Source organism: Crassostrea angulata, chromosome 10 (assembly GCF_025612915.1).
Source record: "Crassostrea angulata isolate pt1a10 chromosome 10, ASM2561291v2, whole genome shotgun sequence".
Taxonomy (NCBI): domain Eukaryota; kingdom Metazoa; phylum Mollusca; class Bivalvia; order Ostreida; family Ostreidae; genus Magallana; species Magallana angulata.
In genome coordinates, this window is record NC_069120.1 from 20,216,328 (window position 1) to 20,235,124 (window position 18,797).

At 33.8% G+C, this 18,797-nt stretch overlaps 1 protein-coding gene across 1 annotated transcript; it reads right to left on the reverse strand.

The window, feature by feature from the left end:
• Positions 1-1,893: 1,893 nt before the first annotated feature.
• On the reverse strand, positions 1,894-13,307 carry LOC128167036 (epithelial membrane protein 1-like). The gene is made up of 4 exons (XM_052832535.1): positions 12,475-13,307; positions 6,206-6,286; positions 5,506-5,643; positions 1,894-4,751 (listed from the first exon to the last, which is right to left on the reverse strand). The coding sequence occupies exons 1-4, from the start codon at positions 12,713-12,715 to the stop codon at positions 4,498-4,500; spliced, it is 714 nt and encodes a 237-aa protein (XP_052688495.1). The 5' UTR covers positions 12,716-13,307; the 3' UTR covers positions 1,894-4,497.
• Positions 13,308-18,797: the final 5,490 nt, after the last annotated feature.

Below are 18,797 nucleotides of genomic sequence, written 5' to 3' on the forward strand. Positions count from 1 at the left end.
TATATATATATATATATATATATATATATATATATATATATATATATATATATATATATATATATATATATATATATATATATATATATATATATATATATATATATAGTTGTTATAGTACATACTAGTAGACAAAAAAATTGATGTATGTAGCGAATTGTAAAGCTTAAGGTAGTACGAAACACCCGTGAAATTAGTTACTAAATTTTTTTCTCAATTACACAAAGTTATGACTTAATAATGTGTAAAAGTTAATCTTAATACATTATCTTAGGAAAATGATATAAATCATTGCATACAGATAAATTACTCAAGGCAGAACAAGATTGAGATACAGCATATCAAAAGTAGGTTTCAAAATTATCAAAATACGCTGTATCTATATCAATTTTCACCTCTATCAAATATACTCAATTATACCTCAATTAATCTTTTTCTTTAGAGACCATTAATTGTTGCAAATTTTCGTCTCAAAAGATGATTAACAAGTGCTATATTTACCTTATATTACATAAGAAAATACATTTAGTACCAGTTAGAATTTATTTCAATGACTGTAAGTAACAAAAAGTCCCCGGTATAAATAGCAGTAGAAACATTTGTTATATCTTTTAAATAACTTAAGCCAAGCAAATTCTAACAATGGCTATTTCATTTAAACTCCACTAAAAGGAGATTCAAACGGTAGGTTTGAGGCGATGTGGGAAAAAATTGTCAGGTCAGATTTTTTTCTTCAAATAGATTTCATTCCAAACAACAAAAAATTAAAATTTCAGAAAAATTGAACTATGGGAAAGGTTTAGCTAACTAGTATCTGTTTTGTACTACCCTAAGGATTACATGATGCGACAACACCGCACCTCAGTTCATTGAATGCATACAAATGACAAGTGTCTGGGATCAGCGGGGGTTTATAAGACCTTTATCATTGTTACGTGTAATATACCTGGTATTGTCTTTTACAAAATTAAGATGTTATTTACAATAAATGATTTTTTGATTTGACAAACAACAGTCTGGTTTAGATTGGGAGCGCCTGTGGTCGTAAAGTTGACAATAATGAATTAAAGTACTGAAGTGAGTTGATTTTATCGATTATCATTTATTTTAAAATCAACTTATCTTGCATGGCAATTAGTTTCTAGTCTGTACTTGATTTACGCACTTTTTTATTATATGAACTTTTAGACTTTTCCGACAAGAATTTCGAGAAACCCCATATGAATCATGTTGTGTAATATTTAAAGATACTTAGATTTCAAACTATGTATTAGTAATTGAAACAAATCTCCGACAAGCAAGAGAGCCGAGCGTCTGGTTGAACGAGACTTTATTAAACACATGAGACTACAAAATTATCTAAATTGTTCGTATTATATAAAATCTGACTGTTTTCAAAGTGTTTACAGATAAGTTTCCTTGCAAAACAATGCTTCAGCATGCACTACATAGAATTTTTTCTATTATTTTCAAGAACTTAGTCTTGTCAGACAGCCGTGATGATTTGTGCTTAGGTCCAAACACTGTTTCACTTTCGGTTTGCCAGAGTAACTGCTTAGAAGAGTTGATAAAAATCAACTCCCAAAAATAGAGAAAATAAGATTGACGTTCTGAGGTTGATGTTCTTAGGTTCTCAATAAGGATTGAAATGAAATAATCACAGTCATGTATTTGCATGCAGTGATTTTGATTTAATCGGGAAAATTTTAGATTCTAAATCAAAATTTGAACATGATTATTTTAAATATCCCCACGTTATGGATCCTAGTTCGACATGTCTTCATGTAAAAGATCATGACTGTTCAATTACACATTTAGTTATCTCACGTGCGGTGAAGACAAACAAAATGCAAAATTACTGACCCACCAAAAGAGCAACAACAACGAAGTGTCCACCGTTTTTTTGGTGCAATGTAAAAACACTTTATTTGATTCATTGACGGTTTATTCAATCCAGACATAGGTAAAGGTAAATGCATCTTAACAATGAGAAAATTGGGATTCTTTTCAAAGAAAAAAAAATTGTATTCATTTTCTATCGTCAAGTGAACCATAGTCAAAATGTACATGTAACTATTACATATGGACATTCAATGACAGAGCGAAAATATGTTTTATTTATTTTAAGTATTGTTCATTTTATAGTTTTAGCTTCATGTGAAATCAAGTACATATTTATCACAGGCACCTAGCGTTACATATTTTTTCTCATAATAAAATTTATAATACCCTTTATCTATATTCTTATTATAAGAAAATTATATGACGTCAGGTGCCTGAGATATTCATGCAGTTATGCATGTACGCATATTTTCAACAACACGATTAAGAATAACCAATCTAAGTATAAAAAGTGAAAAAATCTATCAGCTACATGTATGTACAAATTGGAATATTCTATAATACACATGTATGAAAAAATACCCTGTTGTTTTAAAAAAAAAGATACACTACAGTAGAAAAAAAAACACAAGAAGTCCACGGGCCACATCGCTCACCTGAGCAACAATAGACATAGTAAAATCTTAGCATTGTGAAGTCATAAACATGTACAAAATAACTGAACTATATAGCAAAATAGGTCCTGTATAAAAAAATTAATTATTCTTCCCTTTGATATTCTTATGTTTATTATTGAACAAACTTAAATCTACCGTACTGAAGATGCTTATACAAATATTAAGTTTCAGCTTTTCTGACCAATCGGTTTCCTAGAAGAAGATTATTAAAAATATTTCTTTATATATTCTTCAGTAAAATTTTGACCCCCTGTTGTGATCCCACCCTACTCCTGGAGATCATGATATCCACCCTACTTGAGGATGCTTCCTCAATAGTTTCAGCTTTTTTTGACAAACAGTTTTTGAGAAAAAGATTTCTAGAAAAATACCAACAAAATTTTCATAGTTTTTAATTATCTCCCCATGGACGAGTGTGTGACCCTTTGTTTTAATAAACTTGAATTCCCTTTACCTAATCATGCCAATTTAATTGAAGCTGGCACAGTAGGTTGAGAAAAAGTCGAAAATGTAAAAAAAATCACAGACAGACTCACGGACAGACAGGCGCCGGACAAACTTGGATAAAAAAAGCTCACTTCAGATTTCATCTCAGGTGAGCTAAAACCAGTTCGGATTTCAACAGGAAGTACAAGTTTTTAACTGGCTGATTGGTATTTAAATCATTTAATAATCTAAAACGATTTTTATTTTTACAAATGTTATAGTCTACAAAGTTTAAAAGGCAGTGGGAAGATTCTGATAATCATGTGATGATTCAATGCACCCTGACAGTCATCTAGTATATCATACAGCTTCAATTAGAGCCGAATACATTTTGCTAGTTGTTGCCCTTGCTTGCATAGTCTCGTTAAAATGCGTATTTTTTTCTTTTTTATGATATACAGCTAAAAACACTTATAATGACAATGTCGTGGAATTCATTTATCTTTTTTTCTCTTTATATATTTCAGTTAATGTAAAATAAGAACTATAGGCCTACACGTTACTGCAGTATCGAAGTCTACTTGTATTAATATCATGTTATATTTACATGAAATTCCGCATTGACGACAAAACCCTTTCATTAATCTACATTAGAGGCGTTTGGGCCTACGGGTTGAAAAAAAGAATAACATTTGTGTACTCACACTGATTGGATAAAATTAAACAAAATGGTATAGAGACAATAATTATGAAAAATGTAAAAATTGAACACATTTTTTGGGAATAGAACATTTTGGAAGAAGGGTTGTGTACAAAATTTATATTACAATTGCAAAAAAAAAAAAAAAAAAAAAAAAAAAAAAAGACAAAAAAAACCTTCTAACCAGTTGGCTTACTGACTATTCATTCTACTATAAACAAACGATGATATAAACAAGGCCTCTGCAACCAAATAAAAATCATGGTATAATCTCATACTTTTGTCTCTGTTGAAAAACAGTAAAAATTCTGATTGATAATAAAAAAAAAACCCAAAATTTTCAATACAAGTTGGCTATGCTACATCTTAAATGTAAGTTTGAAATAAAGCACAATCGATTCTTTTAGGTTTTTACCGTGCATTAACAATATTTAATGTAAGTTATAATCAAAGTAAGAGTATCAACTCTGTAACTATTTCACTATATATGCACCGTGCAATGAACAATTCGATTAAAGAAGTGAGCAAATATTAAAGTTATGAAAGCTAACAAAATACGCAGACAACATTTATTTATCAAAAGTAACAAATTGCCATTCTTCTTTAGAGTTATTTTTTTCTGATTGCCGGGTATTTCCTTCGGATGTCCGATGTCACGTGGAATGCACTGTAAGCTGATATCTTGAAAAATACAAGCTGTCAGTTTATGCTTTCTATCACAAGTTTAACATAGGCTTGAATTGTCTTCAAATTACTTTTCTTACAAGTATAGTGTGGTACCATCCGATCGGTCAATTACATAGAACTGTTCGATTAAAACGGATATGACGTGTATTTGTTGCTATGATGACGTCAACGCCTAATGACAACAGGGTCGTCTTCTTCCACACACTCATCAAATTCATCCGCCATGTCTGCCTTTCTTTTGTGCGAGGTAAACAGGAACACTGCACCAGCTATAACATACGCCACAAAAGAGATCCAAGACATAACGAACGAATAACCATGAGATGTTTCTGCGCTTGCAGGAATGCGGTCGGGAAGGTTGTCTTGTGTGTATGATATTTTTCTGATGAAAACCTCGTTTTCAACTAATACACAAGCAGCTGCAAGAAAATGGCGTTAGTTAGAATTAAGTTTTATTTTCAGAAGTGACAAAAGTGAATAGTCTAGAAAGTTGTTAATTGATATACTGTATGGGTAAATAAATTGATTTTTAGAGTATTTAACAGATTGAAAAAGAATTGCCGATGAAACTGACATCTGCTGCAATTGTTGGAAAAAAATGTTTATGAAAAATTCATTATATCGATTTGTAAAGCTATGCATTGGCATAGATTATTTGACACAAGTTTTTACAATTACCGAGAAAATTCTAAAATTCAGTTCTTCTAAATTTTCTTTGAAATATATGTTTCACGGAAATTAAGAATATTATCAAAGTCAAGATTTCAAATGACTTTAAGACGGACTTCTTCTTTAGACCTTATATTCGCCTGTTTGTGTGGTAGTATAATACACGATAATTTGTAATACGTATTAGTTTTATTCTATTTTCAGCTTCTTGCTATTTGTTAATAGAGAGGCATTTTAATGAAACACAATGACATCAGCCAGATTTGACTCATATCTTTAAATGAAAAAAAATATATGTGACGTACTAGTATACAAAATGATCGTATGTATTTTATCAATTAATGCCGGAAATGTATATGACGTATATTGAAAACGATCGCCTCATTTCTATTTATAATACCTGTAACCATATAAATCGTGTTAATTGTCATTTTTATTTTAAACGAGGCATACATATCGTTGCTCTTTCTGGGTCTATAGTTTGTGACGTAATGTTTTTCATACCTGTCATGAAATGCATCAGTGATGTCAGACGCTTGACAATGTAGCGTGGCCTTCTCAGCGTATAGAAAGCGAAGATGTGACCCAGCATCATAATCAACAGAGATATTATGGCAAAGGCAGATCCCGTCCTTACGTAGTCTAAAAGCAACAAGATCAAAGATAACTGTGCCTCAAGGTAGTTCACTACAGTTGTACTTGGTTTACGCAAATACATCATTTCTATTATATAATAGTCTTCCTTAATTAAGCTAATTATTATAAAATGGCTGATAAAACATCTATATCTTTATATGTAATCGTAGCTCTACGTAAAAATAAGGGTTGAGCTACAGGTTAAAAATTTTGCAGCAAGTAATATAAAACTTGCTTATTTCATTTTTCTTACATACGTTTCCTACAACTTCACATAAATTGACATACATGTACATTGTATTAAAAACAAAACTGTTACAACCAAGAAACTTAATTTGAAGACCAAATACTGCATCTAAAATAAATTGACGTTTTGATCTCGTTCCTTCCTGTGAAAGCCAGCTGAACGACATTGGACAAAAATGAAAAATAAAAATATAAATGAGGTTTAAAAGCAGTTTTTATGATGAAATCTACGGCTAGACCTTGAAATCTTTGTAAACATTACATGTTGTCATTAATGTTATTTTGAATCAACATCCTCATGTAATTCTACATAAATCATTACCTACAATCTGTATATCAGTAGTCTTATCTTTCTTCAGCTCGTGTTCTTCGGGGAAAAACTTGTGTGATTTGCACCCCTCGTCTATAACAGAACAAACAACTGTTAACAAGAATATAGAGTACATAATGTACATACATTTAGTAGAAGTGCGTTCAGGTAACCAACATCATTGTCTCTTTTTCTTCAATTTTAAAGCATGCGTGGATCTAGAGGGGGGGGGGGGGGTCGGGGGGGTCCCGACCCCCCCTGGAAAATGAAAATTTATTAAATTTACATAGTAAAATTATCACGAAAATATGCCTCGGACCCCCCCTGGCAAACACAATTATCCTTCGGACCCCCCCTGGAAAAATTTTCTGGATCCGCGCATGTAAAGGTATATGTGGCGTATTTGGAGTAAAAATTTTAACATGAGTTCGAGTAAAAATATACATCATGCTTCTTATAATTAGACGTTTTACAAACTCTTGGCCCGTAAAACATGTTCTTTCTTTAGTTATTTGTCTCTTAACTTTGCTACACGTCTGATATGAATGAGAATACCAATGCACCGGATGTTGACATCAGAGAAGATGGAGCCGCGCAGAAAAAAGGTATGGCTAAGGTGATTTGCTGAATTAATTGCTGAAATTATGATTATTTCTAAGTAAATTTATCAAGGTTTAAATTATGGATGGAAGAAGTGCTGCAGAAAGTAAAGAAATAAGAGGGGTTGAAATACGGGGTGGGTGTCAATTTTGAGACTTGGATTTATTTGCTGCGGATCGCTGTAAGTTGTAAACAAGCTCAATTTTGACCTATAAACGCCATGGGACCCTATGTATTTCTAATGATTTTTTGTAAGTGCTGGGAATGAACTTTAAATGTGACCAAGGGTATGTCTGTAAGTATAATAGCAAACTAACCAGGTGGGTTTAGGTTAACATTGAACCCTATGGGAAATGAATTGGTACTCTTTTCCAAAGGATGAAACACGATTTTAGCATCAACGACACGGTAAAATGGGTGAATACCCCCTCCTGAGGGATGCATGTACTGAGAGTGTTTTTTTTTATTCTTTATTCAAAAATTCCCCTAAACGAAAATCCATTTGTGGTTTATAACTTATAAAGTAAAGACATGGAACACATGGAGCACGTACGAACCTGACTAGCAAAACCCCTACATTTTCATTATAAAAAAGTTTAATTCAGCTTTAATTTCTATTCCATCAATCTACATGGTCTCCGATGACAATCTTCCCTTTTTTCCAATCCTTGTCAGTCTGTCTCTTTTTTCTGTCTTAGCCAAATCTGTCAAACTTAACGGTTTACCTATCTTTATTGTCGTCGCCATTGTTGTTGTGATAGACTGAACGTGGTATAAGGTAACCGATTTAAGGCGGGGTTTATTCAAATGCCGTATTTATTGTGGACTCCACAATAATTATAAAAATTATTTATTAATTTCTATATATTTTTAACCCGATTGTTTTAAACTGTGTAATTTATTGTAAAGATCTATCTTTATATAACATATTTAAATAAATCAATCAATCTAATATTTCTTAGCATGAAAAAATACGCCACATATACCTTTAAATGTACTGGAAATTAAAAGTATTTTTACCTTGGTTATATCTAACTAAAGTTATAGTGATAAAAACGAAGGTATTGCTAATGGTGTAGTGTTTTAAAATCTCAAATATGCTTTTGTCTTTCCAGATTTGATTATACTGTAATATTGATCCGTATTTGGTCTTCTTCTAGCCGACTTCATATAACATCAGTATCCATGGTTACTCGTTCAACAGCTAATCGAAGAATTACATATTTTCAGATATAATTAGTTTAATTGAATAATTGTGTCTCTTTCTTTTTTCGAAAGAAATGTCATTGTTGAATAAATATTCAAAATGGCTTATTCGTGATCTTGGTACTAGGGTATACATATTTCATATGAACACGTGCCATTACAGTTCAGTGGAGACAGCATTTTCTTTCTAAAGTGTTTTAAAGACTTATATAAACAATAAGGCAGCTTATTCAAAGATGCAACGATTCAATATCGCCCGACTTAAAATAACACAACTGAATTAACGGCAGTTATCAAATTAAATTTTAATGCTCTTCCCAACCCAACCCACCCCTCCCCTCCAAAAAAATATTTTATCTTGAACACTGCATGTAATTTGAATGTTCAAATGTTAAAGACCAGATAAAACTTTTAATGATAATTATTCAACGAATAATGACCTTATTTGTGAAAAATAAGATGCTGTATATTGCATTTTCCACCATATTCTTTGTTTACGTTACATATAATTCTATAAGTTAACAAGAGGGATTGGTGGGAGTATAGTCACGTGATTCTTTTAATCTACATAAAGTTCATGGCAAAATAAACTGGATTTATCAATTAATAAGCACCTTTAAGTGATTTCGACCCCAAGGCCAATAAGAGGCATGGATGAAATTTTTGAAACAACATGATGAAATATATGTCTCATGTGGACTTGCTTACAAAAAAGAGATATTTGACTGGCTTATCATTCAAGCTTCAACGGTAAATTAATTGCTATTTTTTTTTATAAGATAACAAATATCGGTAAAGCAATAATACTGATTGTTTCTTATTGATCGTTTCTATATGACAATGACTTATTTTCAAAAATCCTTCATACAAATGCGCAGCAACGAAGCATATAAAAAATATAGAGAATATGCAAGTTCATCGCTTCGCTTTGTCTTAAAGCTTAGTCTTAAAAAATACACAATCAGAATCCATATTCATCTGAGATTCTAATGGTAAAGAGGTTTATTAAGATTTATCTAAACTGTAAGAGTATCGATCTAACATGTACATACAGATAGCATTTCGAAGTTCTTCCAAAGAAAGGCTAAAATAACGTGAACATGCGTGCCGAATGAAAAAGTATCCAGATGCTACATTTGTGGGGACATTAATTTCTCTTTCATGTTCTTTTTGTGTCATTTGCTTTGTACTCTACAGTTCATTGCTATCGTGTTTGACAAGATGAGGAATCAATATTTGTCAATTTCAAGTGATTGAATACATTCAATTTAATGCAACTCGTACTAATACACTGAGATGAGTTCGAAGTCTGTTTACACAACAAGAGAAATTTCAGGGAAAGGCGAACGCCTGTTTGGAATTCTGCCCTTGATGTTTTGATTAAATATGAATCCCTATCAATCTCACTGGCCTGCCTAGCACTGCTTCGGGCAGTTAGAGAGAGAGAGAGAGAGAGAGAGAGAGAGAGAGAGAGAGAGAGAGAGAGAGAGAGAGAGAGAGAGAGAGAGAGAGAGAGAGAGGTTTTTAGCAATTTTGTGATGCTCAATGGCAACGATTCGGAATGCAAGTGAATAGCAATCAAATAATAGGAAACAGATGACTGCACAAAATTGCAGTCAAACATACCCAGGACCTTTAACATGCCGCTTCCAACATCTCGAGTTCAACAATCACAATACTTTTGTAAGTAACGAGTGGTACCATAACTTATGACGTTTCTAATCTGATTCTCGACCAGACTATAGACAAAAGCGCACAGCCAACACGTGCATACTACAGTATAAAGTAAAATACAGTGTACCACGTAGATGTACGTTATATTTTGTAACTACCATTAGCAAATAGCAAGCTCATTCAGACTTGAAATCATACCATCAATTATATCATGGCTGGCATATGTCGCGGGTTGTTAGATTAATCGTAGTTTATGGTTTTATGCCGAATTCATCCGTCAATCTTTACATGAGGGAATAGATACTTCATGCAAAATGTTGGAGACAATGGGGATATTCTAGCATTACGACCAGATCTCATTCAGCTTTTGCAAGGCACTTGCGTGCAAAACGCGCATGCACAAATGAAATTCGTTACATTTCGCCATTTCTTAATACTGTTGATCGCTTCTTCTTGGGCATAAAGTCTAACAGTATAATTGAAAAAAGCTGAAGCCTGTAGGCTTTGTCATTTGGCTTACGTCAGCTTTGCTTGATACATGACACTCCTGTTGATTTTACATTCATTAACAAAGCCAAAGGGTGTAGCAAAATATATTCACGTACAGTAAACCCCCCCTCTCTCTCTCTCTCTCTCTCTCTCTCTCTCTCTCTTTAAAACTTCAGTTATTCCGGTAGATTAATAGTGCCCTTTACAATAAAAGAAGGGTATTTGTGAAAGTAAATGGGGAGCGCTACAAAGTTATTATAAATTTGATTCAAACAAAATAATATGTATATATATTTTAAATTTTATTTTGCTGAAAAAAAAAAATCAAGCATGTAACTTAATCCTTTCTGACGAAAATAAAAAAGAAATTCTCTTTTCACATTTCTTTATATTTTTGCGACTAGGGTAGTCTAACACTTATGTACGAAAGCAATCAAAATACACACTTGAAGGTGTAACTATTATATAGTATGTATTGGCAAGGGTACAGTAGGGGTTCAAGCATTTTCAAAATGAACAATATTCGTTTAAGGAGGCTGGATGATCAACAAATTAACCTCAGATTGCCTTAAGGTGGTATGGAACACCTGTCTACATTTACGTGGATAAAAGTACATTAAAATCAAAATACTCTCACAGGTTTAAAATTTGACAATGTTTCATTAAAAAATACGTTTTAAAAACTGTTGGAAAGGTGAAAATTATAAAAGCCCAATCGGGATTCGAACTCACGACTTGCAGCTTGCAGTCTGCGCTCTAACCCATTGCGCTAAGTTGTTAGGTATTAATTATGGGAAAGAAGACATTTATAAAATTATACTTGATTTTATTGTTTATTTCGATCGGAAATAAATCACAATATGGAAGTGTCCCATACCACCTTAATTCTTTTAGATTCGAAATCTTAAGCTATAAACTATCATTAAATAAAGAAAAAATCCATATATTTGATCATTGAAATTAAAAATTTTGCAATAAATTTTGAAGGTGATTTATATAGTGTAAAAATGGCGAGGATCATCCAGCTCTTAATTTTAAAAAGCCATTGAGCTGACGCCTGTTGATTTGAAATATGCAAATGATCGTTAAGGAAAATATCTGTAGATAGAAAGAACTGCATGATTGACCATTAAGTTAGAAATATGACAAATCCTGTTGTAAGTTCGTCTATTTCTGTGGTAGAAGGTGTTGCAATAATAATTGTATGTCTGCAGTACGCACTAGAGTCTGGCAAAATAAGAGACAGCTCCTATATATTGCGAACAATTCTCAGACAACATTGTCTGGGGAACAAAATAATGTACGTGTATTTCATGCAAGCTCTGAGAGAGAGAAAGAGAGAGAGAGAGATCTCCCCGCATTAGTATTTCCTTCGATTTCAATACTCAATAAATTGATAATATAATCAGGAGGAGACAAACAACTGATAATAGATTCTGGATTTAGAATTCTATCAGTGTTCTCTTTTGCGTGATATGAAAAATATAAAATGGGTCTATTTTTTCGTCTACTCGCCAGTCTTCTCAGTTATTGATTCAGAATTGTTGACAAAATTGACTGATATGATGATAAAATAACGATTCTTTGTTCCAGTTCAAATTATGACAAAACTGATAAGGCTTATTTATGCATGTAATGTCTTTTGGGATATTCTTCTTGATTTTATGGATGAGGTAAAATTGTCATAGGAAATAACAGTTATCAACAACCACCCGAGCAAATTTCCTCGGGGAACAGAAAAACGCTATCCTTTTGATGCGGAACCGAAGTCATCAATTCCAAATAATAAAATCAGGAACAACAAAAAAACCACAAAAGCGTTAACGGTGCTGGGGGTTTTGAAAGTTTATCTAAAGTATGCTTTTTTATCTGGGTAAATGTTTTATCATAATTGAAATCTTTTACACACATGGGGCAGTCTTGTTTATGGTGACTTTTTTTGTATAGCTGATCATATTTCTGTTCCAATTTTGTAAGTGATCGTGAGAGAAGCGCACGCATTACGTGCATTACACACGTTTCCACATTTGTAAACACGTGAATCTTTGTGACACTTATTGCATTATGAAGGCCAAACCATGCACATAGGCTATATGATTCTATTTCTTAGAGTAAGCTTTCTTAATCTTTACAGACATTATCTCATATAACAATATATAAATGGGTGTATTTTAAAAAAAAAAGAAATTACAATATATAAATGGGTGTTTATTGGGAGATATCTTTAATTATTCAACTTTGCAACTTTAGCACCATTGCTAGTGCATATGTTGCCCATAACGAATGAATGAAGCTGTCCATGGTATACTTACAATCATCTTTTTTCCCACTGCTGTCTACAGTGTATCCCTCTTCACAGGATCGCCACAACCCCCCACTATATCCTGTAATATACACATCCATTCCTGAGGCATTCCGAACAAACGCAGAACGAAACTGAATATGTATCCAACTCGTTGTCCCAACCGCTATAATTTGAAACAAAAAAGCCAGCAATGTTGCGGCTGTTGACCCGAAAAGTAGCCGTTTCTCCCAAATAAGCATGGCAGCCATGTCTAAATGATGTTTAGATTTGAAAGAAGACCGTCAAAGTAGTTTCCCTCACATCAGGCGTGGCTTTCCACAAGAGAGGAAAAAAATCTCCCCTTTGAACGGAAATCTTTTTCTATCACTACTGACCAGTCTTGTACAAGAGCAGGAAAAAACTCAATACAGAGTATATTTAGAAATAAACGTGGAAGCACACGGCCAGATGCTTTATCGGAGCGGCTATCCCCACTAGCACACTGCGTTTGACTTCAGTAGCATTTATTACATGTAGTAGAAAAGCAGCAACACTCGCGAGTTCTAATGAAAACCACAGGCGAAATTCTCTCCTCTCCCGTCTACGCTGTAAATTGTACTATAGCACTTTGGCCTCTTCCGATGCTCCATTTGGATTATCGTCAAATCTCTCGCCAATCTTACTTATTTAATATTTCATTTGATTACAAAAATAACCCATCGCCCTTTCTTCCTTTGCCATCCACGCGCGCACACATACACGGCGAGAGAACAAGAAAAATCTATATGGATCTCAAATAAAATATGGAAACTCTAAATGAAATTTAGCAGTATGTAAACAAGAGATACCGGAGCGCAATGGTTCAGTTTCTGGAATGTAATACTGAAGGTTTCACATTACATCAACGCTTTCAATAGTACAGTTCGATAGGATAAACAGATGTCTCTCTGAGGGATAAAAAAAAATTAATGCTTGTGACAAAGTTTTGCCGTAAGCCGTATAATGATCGGATTTCCAGCAGATGGTTTCGGCTTTTCACGGCTATGCCAAAGCAGAGCCCAGAGCGATTTTCTGCAATGTTGATGAATGCTTTTGTAAAAGTTTTTTATTTTAAAGACCGGGGTTGACCTAGTAAAATATCCACACGGACGGCAATTAAGCATATAAGGAGGCAGGCCACACCTCCTCACTGATAACACTGCAGAGTGAAGTTATTTATAGATAGCTGCATACCACAAGCACGTGCTGATAAGAGAATTAAAAGATCACAAGAAACCTGATTAATTTTTATTATTTCCTTCGTTTTGAAAACACAGATTTAATGTATCTTTTCCAAATGTTATTTCTGAACTGATATGTTTGTTTCTTGTAGTTCTTTTTACCCACTTTTCTTCTTGGGGCTTTAGGGTCACTTTTGTAAGAAACTGAAGTGAAATCCCTCCCAACATTTTCATTCCAGTGACATGTACCTAAAAATGCCCGCACTTTATACTGGTCACTACCGAAAGCAATCCTTTTGTCTTCATAGATATTTAAAGTGTTGTTAAAACTTTCAACATAGTAAGTGTCACGTCCTAATTTAAAATCTTCTGGGTATTTATAAATCAGTGAATTGATAATGACATTTCTCAATAATTTTTCAGCCACTGGGTTCTGTATAACAATTTTAGATGGTTCATAGTTAGGGTCCTTTTTACATCTTGATTCCGAATGACACTGCTTGTGATTCCCTTTGTAGTGTTCCACACAGTTTTCTAACATTGATCTTAAAGTGCTGGAATCTTCATTGCAATTCTTTATCGCCCAATAAAAATGAGTTGCTACAGGTTCAGGTTTGTCATACAACTCCTCGGACCAGGTTTTCCCCTCTTTGTATCTAGGCCCGCTAGAAACTAATGACATTGCCTTTTTTACACTTTTAATCCCATGCCAGATATCATTTTGGTTTGTTGTACTCACTGCTTCCTTCACCATTTTATTGATGGAAAGGTTGCGGTCATGGGTGTGAATTTGAACAGTGACTTGTTCTGCTTCTAAATCACGGTAAATTTTTTCAGTCCCGATTTTTTCGTGTCGCTGTGTTACAGGATCATCAGCAGTGGTAATGTGCACGCAATTTAAAATCTTGTGACTTTTTTCGCCAACTGCTACTACACTGGTGTCCTTGGCATTTTTCCGCCACCCGTGCCGAGCATCTGTGATGATATCAATTCCATCTAAATCTTCGTACATACCGATTTCTTCCAACAGCGCAGTACTTATGGAATCCTCATACTCCTGTTGTACAAACGTTTTGTACATTTTAAAAAAAGAAGTTCTCTTTTCTTTCGACAGCACTCCAAGTCCTGCAGAAGTGCAAAATCGGGAGTAATGGGAAGGAAGCATGCCACTACACAGGAAAGCATGGTTTATTCTTTGGTTTATTAAATATTTTCCATTTGGCAGATAGGGAGATGATGCCCAAATGTACTTATGTGGAGCATGTCCTGGTTTTGTACAGCATAACTTCAAAGAGACGACATGTCCACGTTTTGTCACTTTTCTAACTTCCAATTTTCCATGACAATACCTTCCATGAGTAGCAGTTATATCCATAAGCTTCTTGATAGAAGATAGTGATGTCACAAAAAAATCTTGGTTAACCTGTCCTCTCTTTACATTGATAAAGGTTCCTGGTGTTTTAGGACTTTGTTCTTCATCTTCAGCAGATAACTTCCAAGAATTCAACAAAGCATCCATTATATCTGTATTGTTGACAGGTCTTCCCAATTTTCTTACAAGAACTTCTCTTACACTTTGGAGATTGTGCAACATTTCCTGCTTCTTTTCAGCACTTGCTGGAATTTCCAACTTAAAAGTTGGGGGACGTTTTCGTTTGCTTTCTTCCATGATTAAAATTAAAGACTCAGTATAATAACAGTATATATGTACTTTTTGCTATGGATGGCAACAAATGAAAATAGATATGTATATACATATATACTCTTAGTATCATATTTCACTGGGCTGTGCCATTATTAGAGTTGTGAAAGTCTTGCTGTTAAAATGTACTTTCCACAATTAATGGTAAATCCAATAACTCTGAATATGCTTGTGAAATTAATTTAATAAATGTAGTTTTGAATAAAGACCAAAAGTCTCAATTCATGATACATGTAAAACTTTTTAAAAATGTGGTAAAAATAAAGATGATCCACCCCCATGGACGTTCTGGTGGAAGAGTCTAATGCACATGAGTCCTGGCTCAGTGGGGAAACCCTCCCGCCAAATGTCAATAAATCAGCCTCCAAATCAGCAAACTTGTGTGAGGTTCCACAGAGGTGTTTTCATAATAATGAGATATTTACCATGAAATTATTGGCAGTAAACTTTCTTCTGAACTATCTTTGTATTAGAAAAAACCATTTTTCCCAATACATTCAAATTTTGTTTTACAATATAACTGTGAATATTTGATGTGAAGTATTTTAGAATATACCAGTACTAAAATATCCTTTTGTTTTACCTCTACCCTAATAAAATTCCCTCCAAAATACTCAGAAACAAAATAATGGCGGAAAAAGAAGACACAAGTGTAATTTCACTGAGGGTAAATTCAGAGCAAAGAGAAGCAATTATACAGTTTTTTAACTTCAATAATTGGGATTTGGAAGAAGCAACAGGTGAAGGAATTCAGAGCAATGCTGATGAGACAGATGAGAATGGTGACGTGCTGGGAAATTTTGAACGGACATTTCACATTCCCCAGGACAACAATGTTGAGGAATGTCCCCATTGCTTATGCAGACCCTGTATAACCAATGAAAGAAACCATCAGATGTGGTGGAAATCGGAATGTGAACCACCAAGCAGACGGAATAGTTCTCTAAGAAAAGAAAAATATAAATTTTTCTGGACTATGCTGTTCCACAGAGGTGTATTTCAAGACCCAAGATACAAAAGCCGAAAACTTGAGATTATGCACCAAAATCCGAGGCTGCGTGGCGTAGTTTGTCATCGTAGGGATGTTTTACCTTCATGTGTTTTAGAGACAGTGAGAAGGTGGCTTCCAAATCTAAAAAATGTGCCATATATGGGACATCGCTGGGAGTAAAACCCTCATACATTTTTAATGATAATTGGTAATGTTTTCGATCAGTGTGCTGTATATCATTGATAAAATTTTATAATCTCGAAGTCCGACTGTAATTAATCCATCCACGAAGGCCCCATGCATTCATTGATAAGGAACTTGATACGGAGAGTAAAGCAGCAGGACGGACACTAGGCTGTAAACATGTGTGTTCTTTCTATTTGTATATGATTAGCAAAGTGATAACGAAGTAATAAAACAATTACAGGGATTACATTGTGTTATTCAGTTTTGAGGTAAGACAAGCTGTCCGCCATTTATTGTGAGTGCGTCTATAGCAATAGGCATTTCCGGTAGAAATGTAAACAATCAGCAACTGTCAATCAAATCTGAGGAAATTTGAATTTCTGGTTCACTTCAAAACTTTAAATGAAAATTTCAAGAGAAATAAAGCATCTATAATTAATCTTTTATTATCTGAAAAATCCTTTCAGTTGACTTGAGTTATGGAACAAAAATTATTTTAAAATTTTTGTTGATAAATGTTTAAATTCAGAAATTTCTTCTCTGAAGTGAAAGGTGGCAAGAAAATTGAAATTTCCTCCATTTTACTCATTGGCTGCTATTTATACCCCAACCCCGGTCTTTAAAGACCGGGGTTGGGGTATAAATAGCAGCCAATGAGTAAAATGGAGGAAATTTCAATTTTCTTGCCACCTTTCACTTCAGAGAAGAAATTTCTGAATTTAAACATTTATCAACAAAAATTTTAAAATAATTTTTGTTCCATAACTCAAGTCAACTGAAAGGATTTTTCAGATAATAAAAGATTAATTATAGATGCTTTATTTCTCTTGAAATTTTCATTTAAAGTTTTGAAGTGAACCAGAAATTCAAATTTCCTCAGATTTGATTGACAGTTGCTGATTGTTTACATTTCTACCGGAAATGCCTATTGCTATAGACGCACTCACAATAAATGGCGGACAGCTTGTCTTACCTCAAAACTGAATAACACAATGTAATCCCTGTAATTGTTTTATTACTTCGTTATCACTTTGCTAATCATATACAAATAGAAAGAACACACATGTTTACAGCCTAGTGTCCGTCCTGCTGCTTTACTCTCCGTATCAAGTTCCTTATCAATGAATGCATGGGGCCTTCGTGGATGGATTAATTACAGTCGGACTTCGAGATTATAAAATTTTATCAATGATATACAGCACACTGATCGAAAACATTACCAATTATCATTAAAAATGTATGAGGGTTTTACTCCCAGCGATGTCCCATATATGGCACATTTTTTAGATTTGGAAGCCACCTTCTCACTGTCTCTAAAACACATGAAGGTAAAACATCCCTACGATGACAAACTACGCCACGCAGCCTCGGATTTTGGTGCATAATCTCAAGTTTTCGGCTTTTGTATCTTGGGTCTTGAAATACACCTCTGTGGAACAGCATAGTCCAGAAAAATTTATATTTTTCTTTTCTTAGAGAACTATTCCGTCTGCTTGGTGGTTCACATTCCGATTTCCACCACATCTGATGGTTTCTTTCATTGGTTATACAGGGTCTGCATAAGCAATGGGGACATTCCTCAACATTGTTGTCCTGGGGAATGTGAAATGTCCGTTCAAAATTTCCCAGCACGTCACCATTCTCATCTGTCTCATCAGCATTGCTCTGAATTCCTTCACCTGTTGCTTCTTCCAAATCCCAATTATTGAAGTTAAAAAACTGTATAATTGCTTCTCTTTGCTCTGAATTTACCCTCAGTGAAATTACACTTGTGTCTTCTTTTTCCGCCATTATTTTGTTTCTGAGTATTTTGGAGGGAATTTTATTAGGGTAGAGGTAAAACAAAAGGATATTTTAGTACTGGTATATTCTAAAATACTTCACATCAAATATTCACAGTTATATTGTAAAACAAAATTTGAATGTATTGGGAAAAATGGTTTTTTCTAATACAAAGATAGTTCAGAAGAAAGTTTACTGCCAATAATTTCATGGTAAATATCTCATTATTATGAAAACACCTCTGTGGAACCTCACACAAGTTTGCTGATTTGGAGGCTGATTTATTGACATTTGGCGGGAGGGTTTCCCCACTGAGCCAGGACTCATGTGCATTAGACTCTTCCACCAGAACGTCCATGGGGGTGGATCATCTTTATTTTTACCACATTTTTAAAAAGTTTTACATGTATCATGAATTGAGACTTTTGGTCTTTATTCAAAACTACATTTATTAAATTAATTTCACAAGC

What these genes read in the sequence shown, in the direction of transcription:
- LOC128167036 (XM_052832535.1), bottom strand. Translation starts at nt 12,715, where the DNA reads ATGGCTGCCATGCTTATTTGGGAGAAACGGCTACTTTTCGGGTCAACA. An exon ending in CAGTGGGAAAAAAGATGATT is followed by an intron (nt 6,287 to 12,474) that starts GTAAGTATACCA and finishes GTTCTGTTATAG; the next exon opens with ACGAGGGGTGCAAATCACAC. An exon ending in ACTGATGCATTTCATGACAG is followed by an intron (nt 4,752 to 5,505) that starts GTATGAAAAACA and finishes ATTTTCTTGCAG; the next exon opens with CTGCTTGTGTATTAGTTGAA.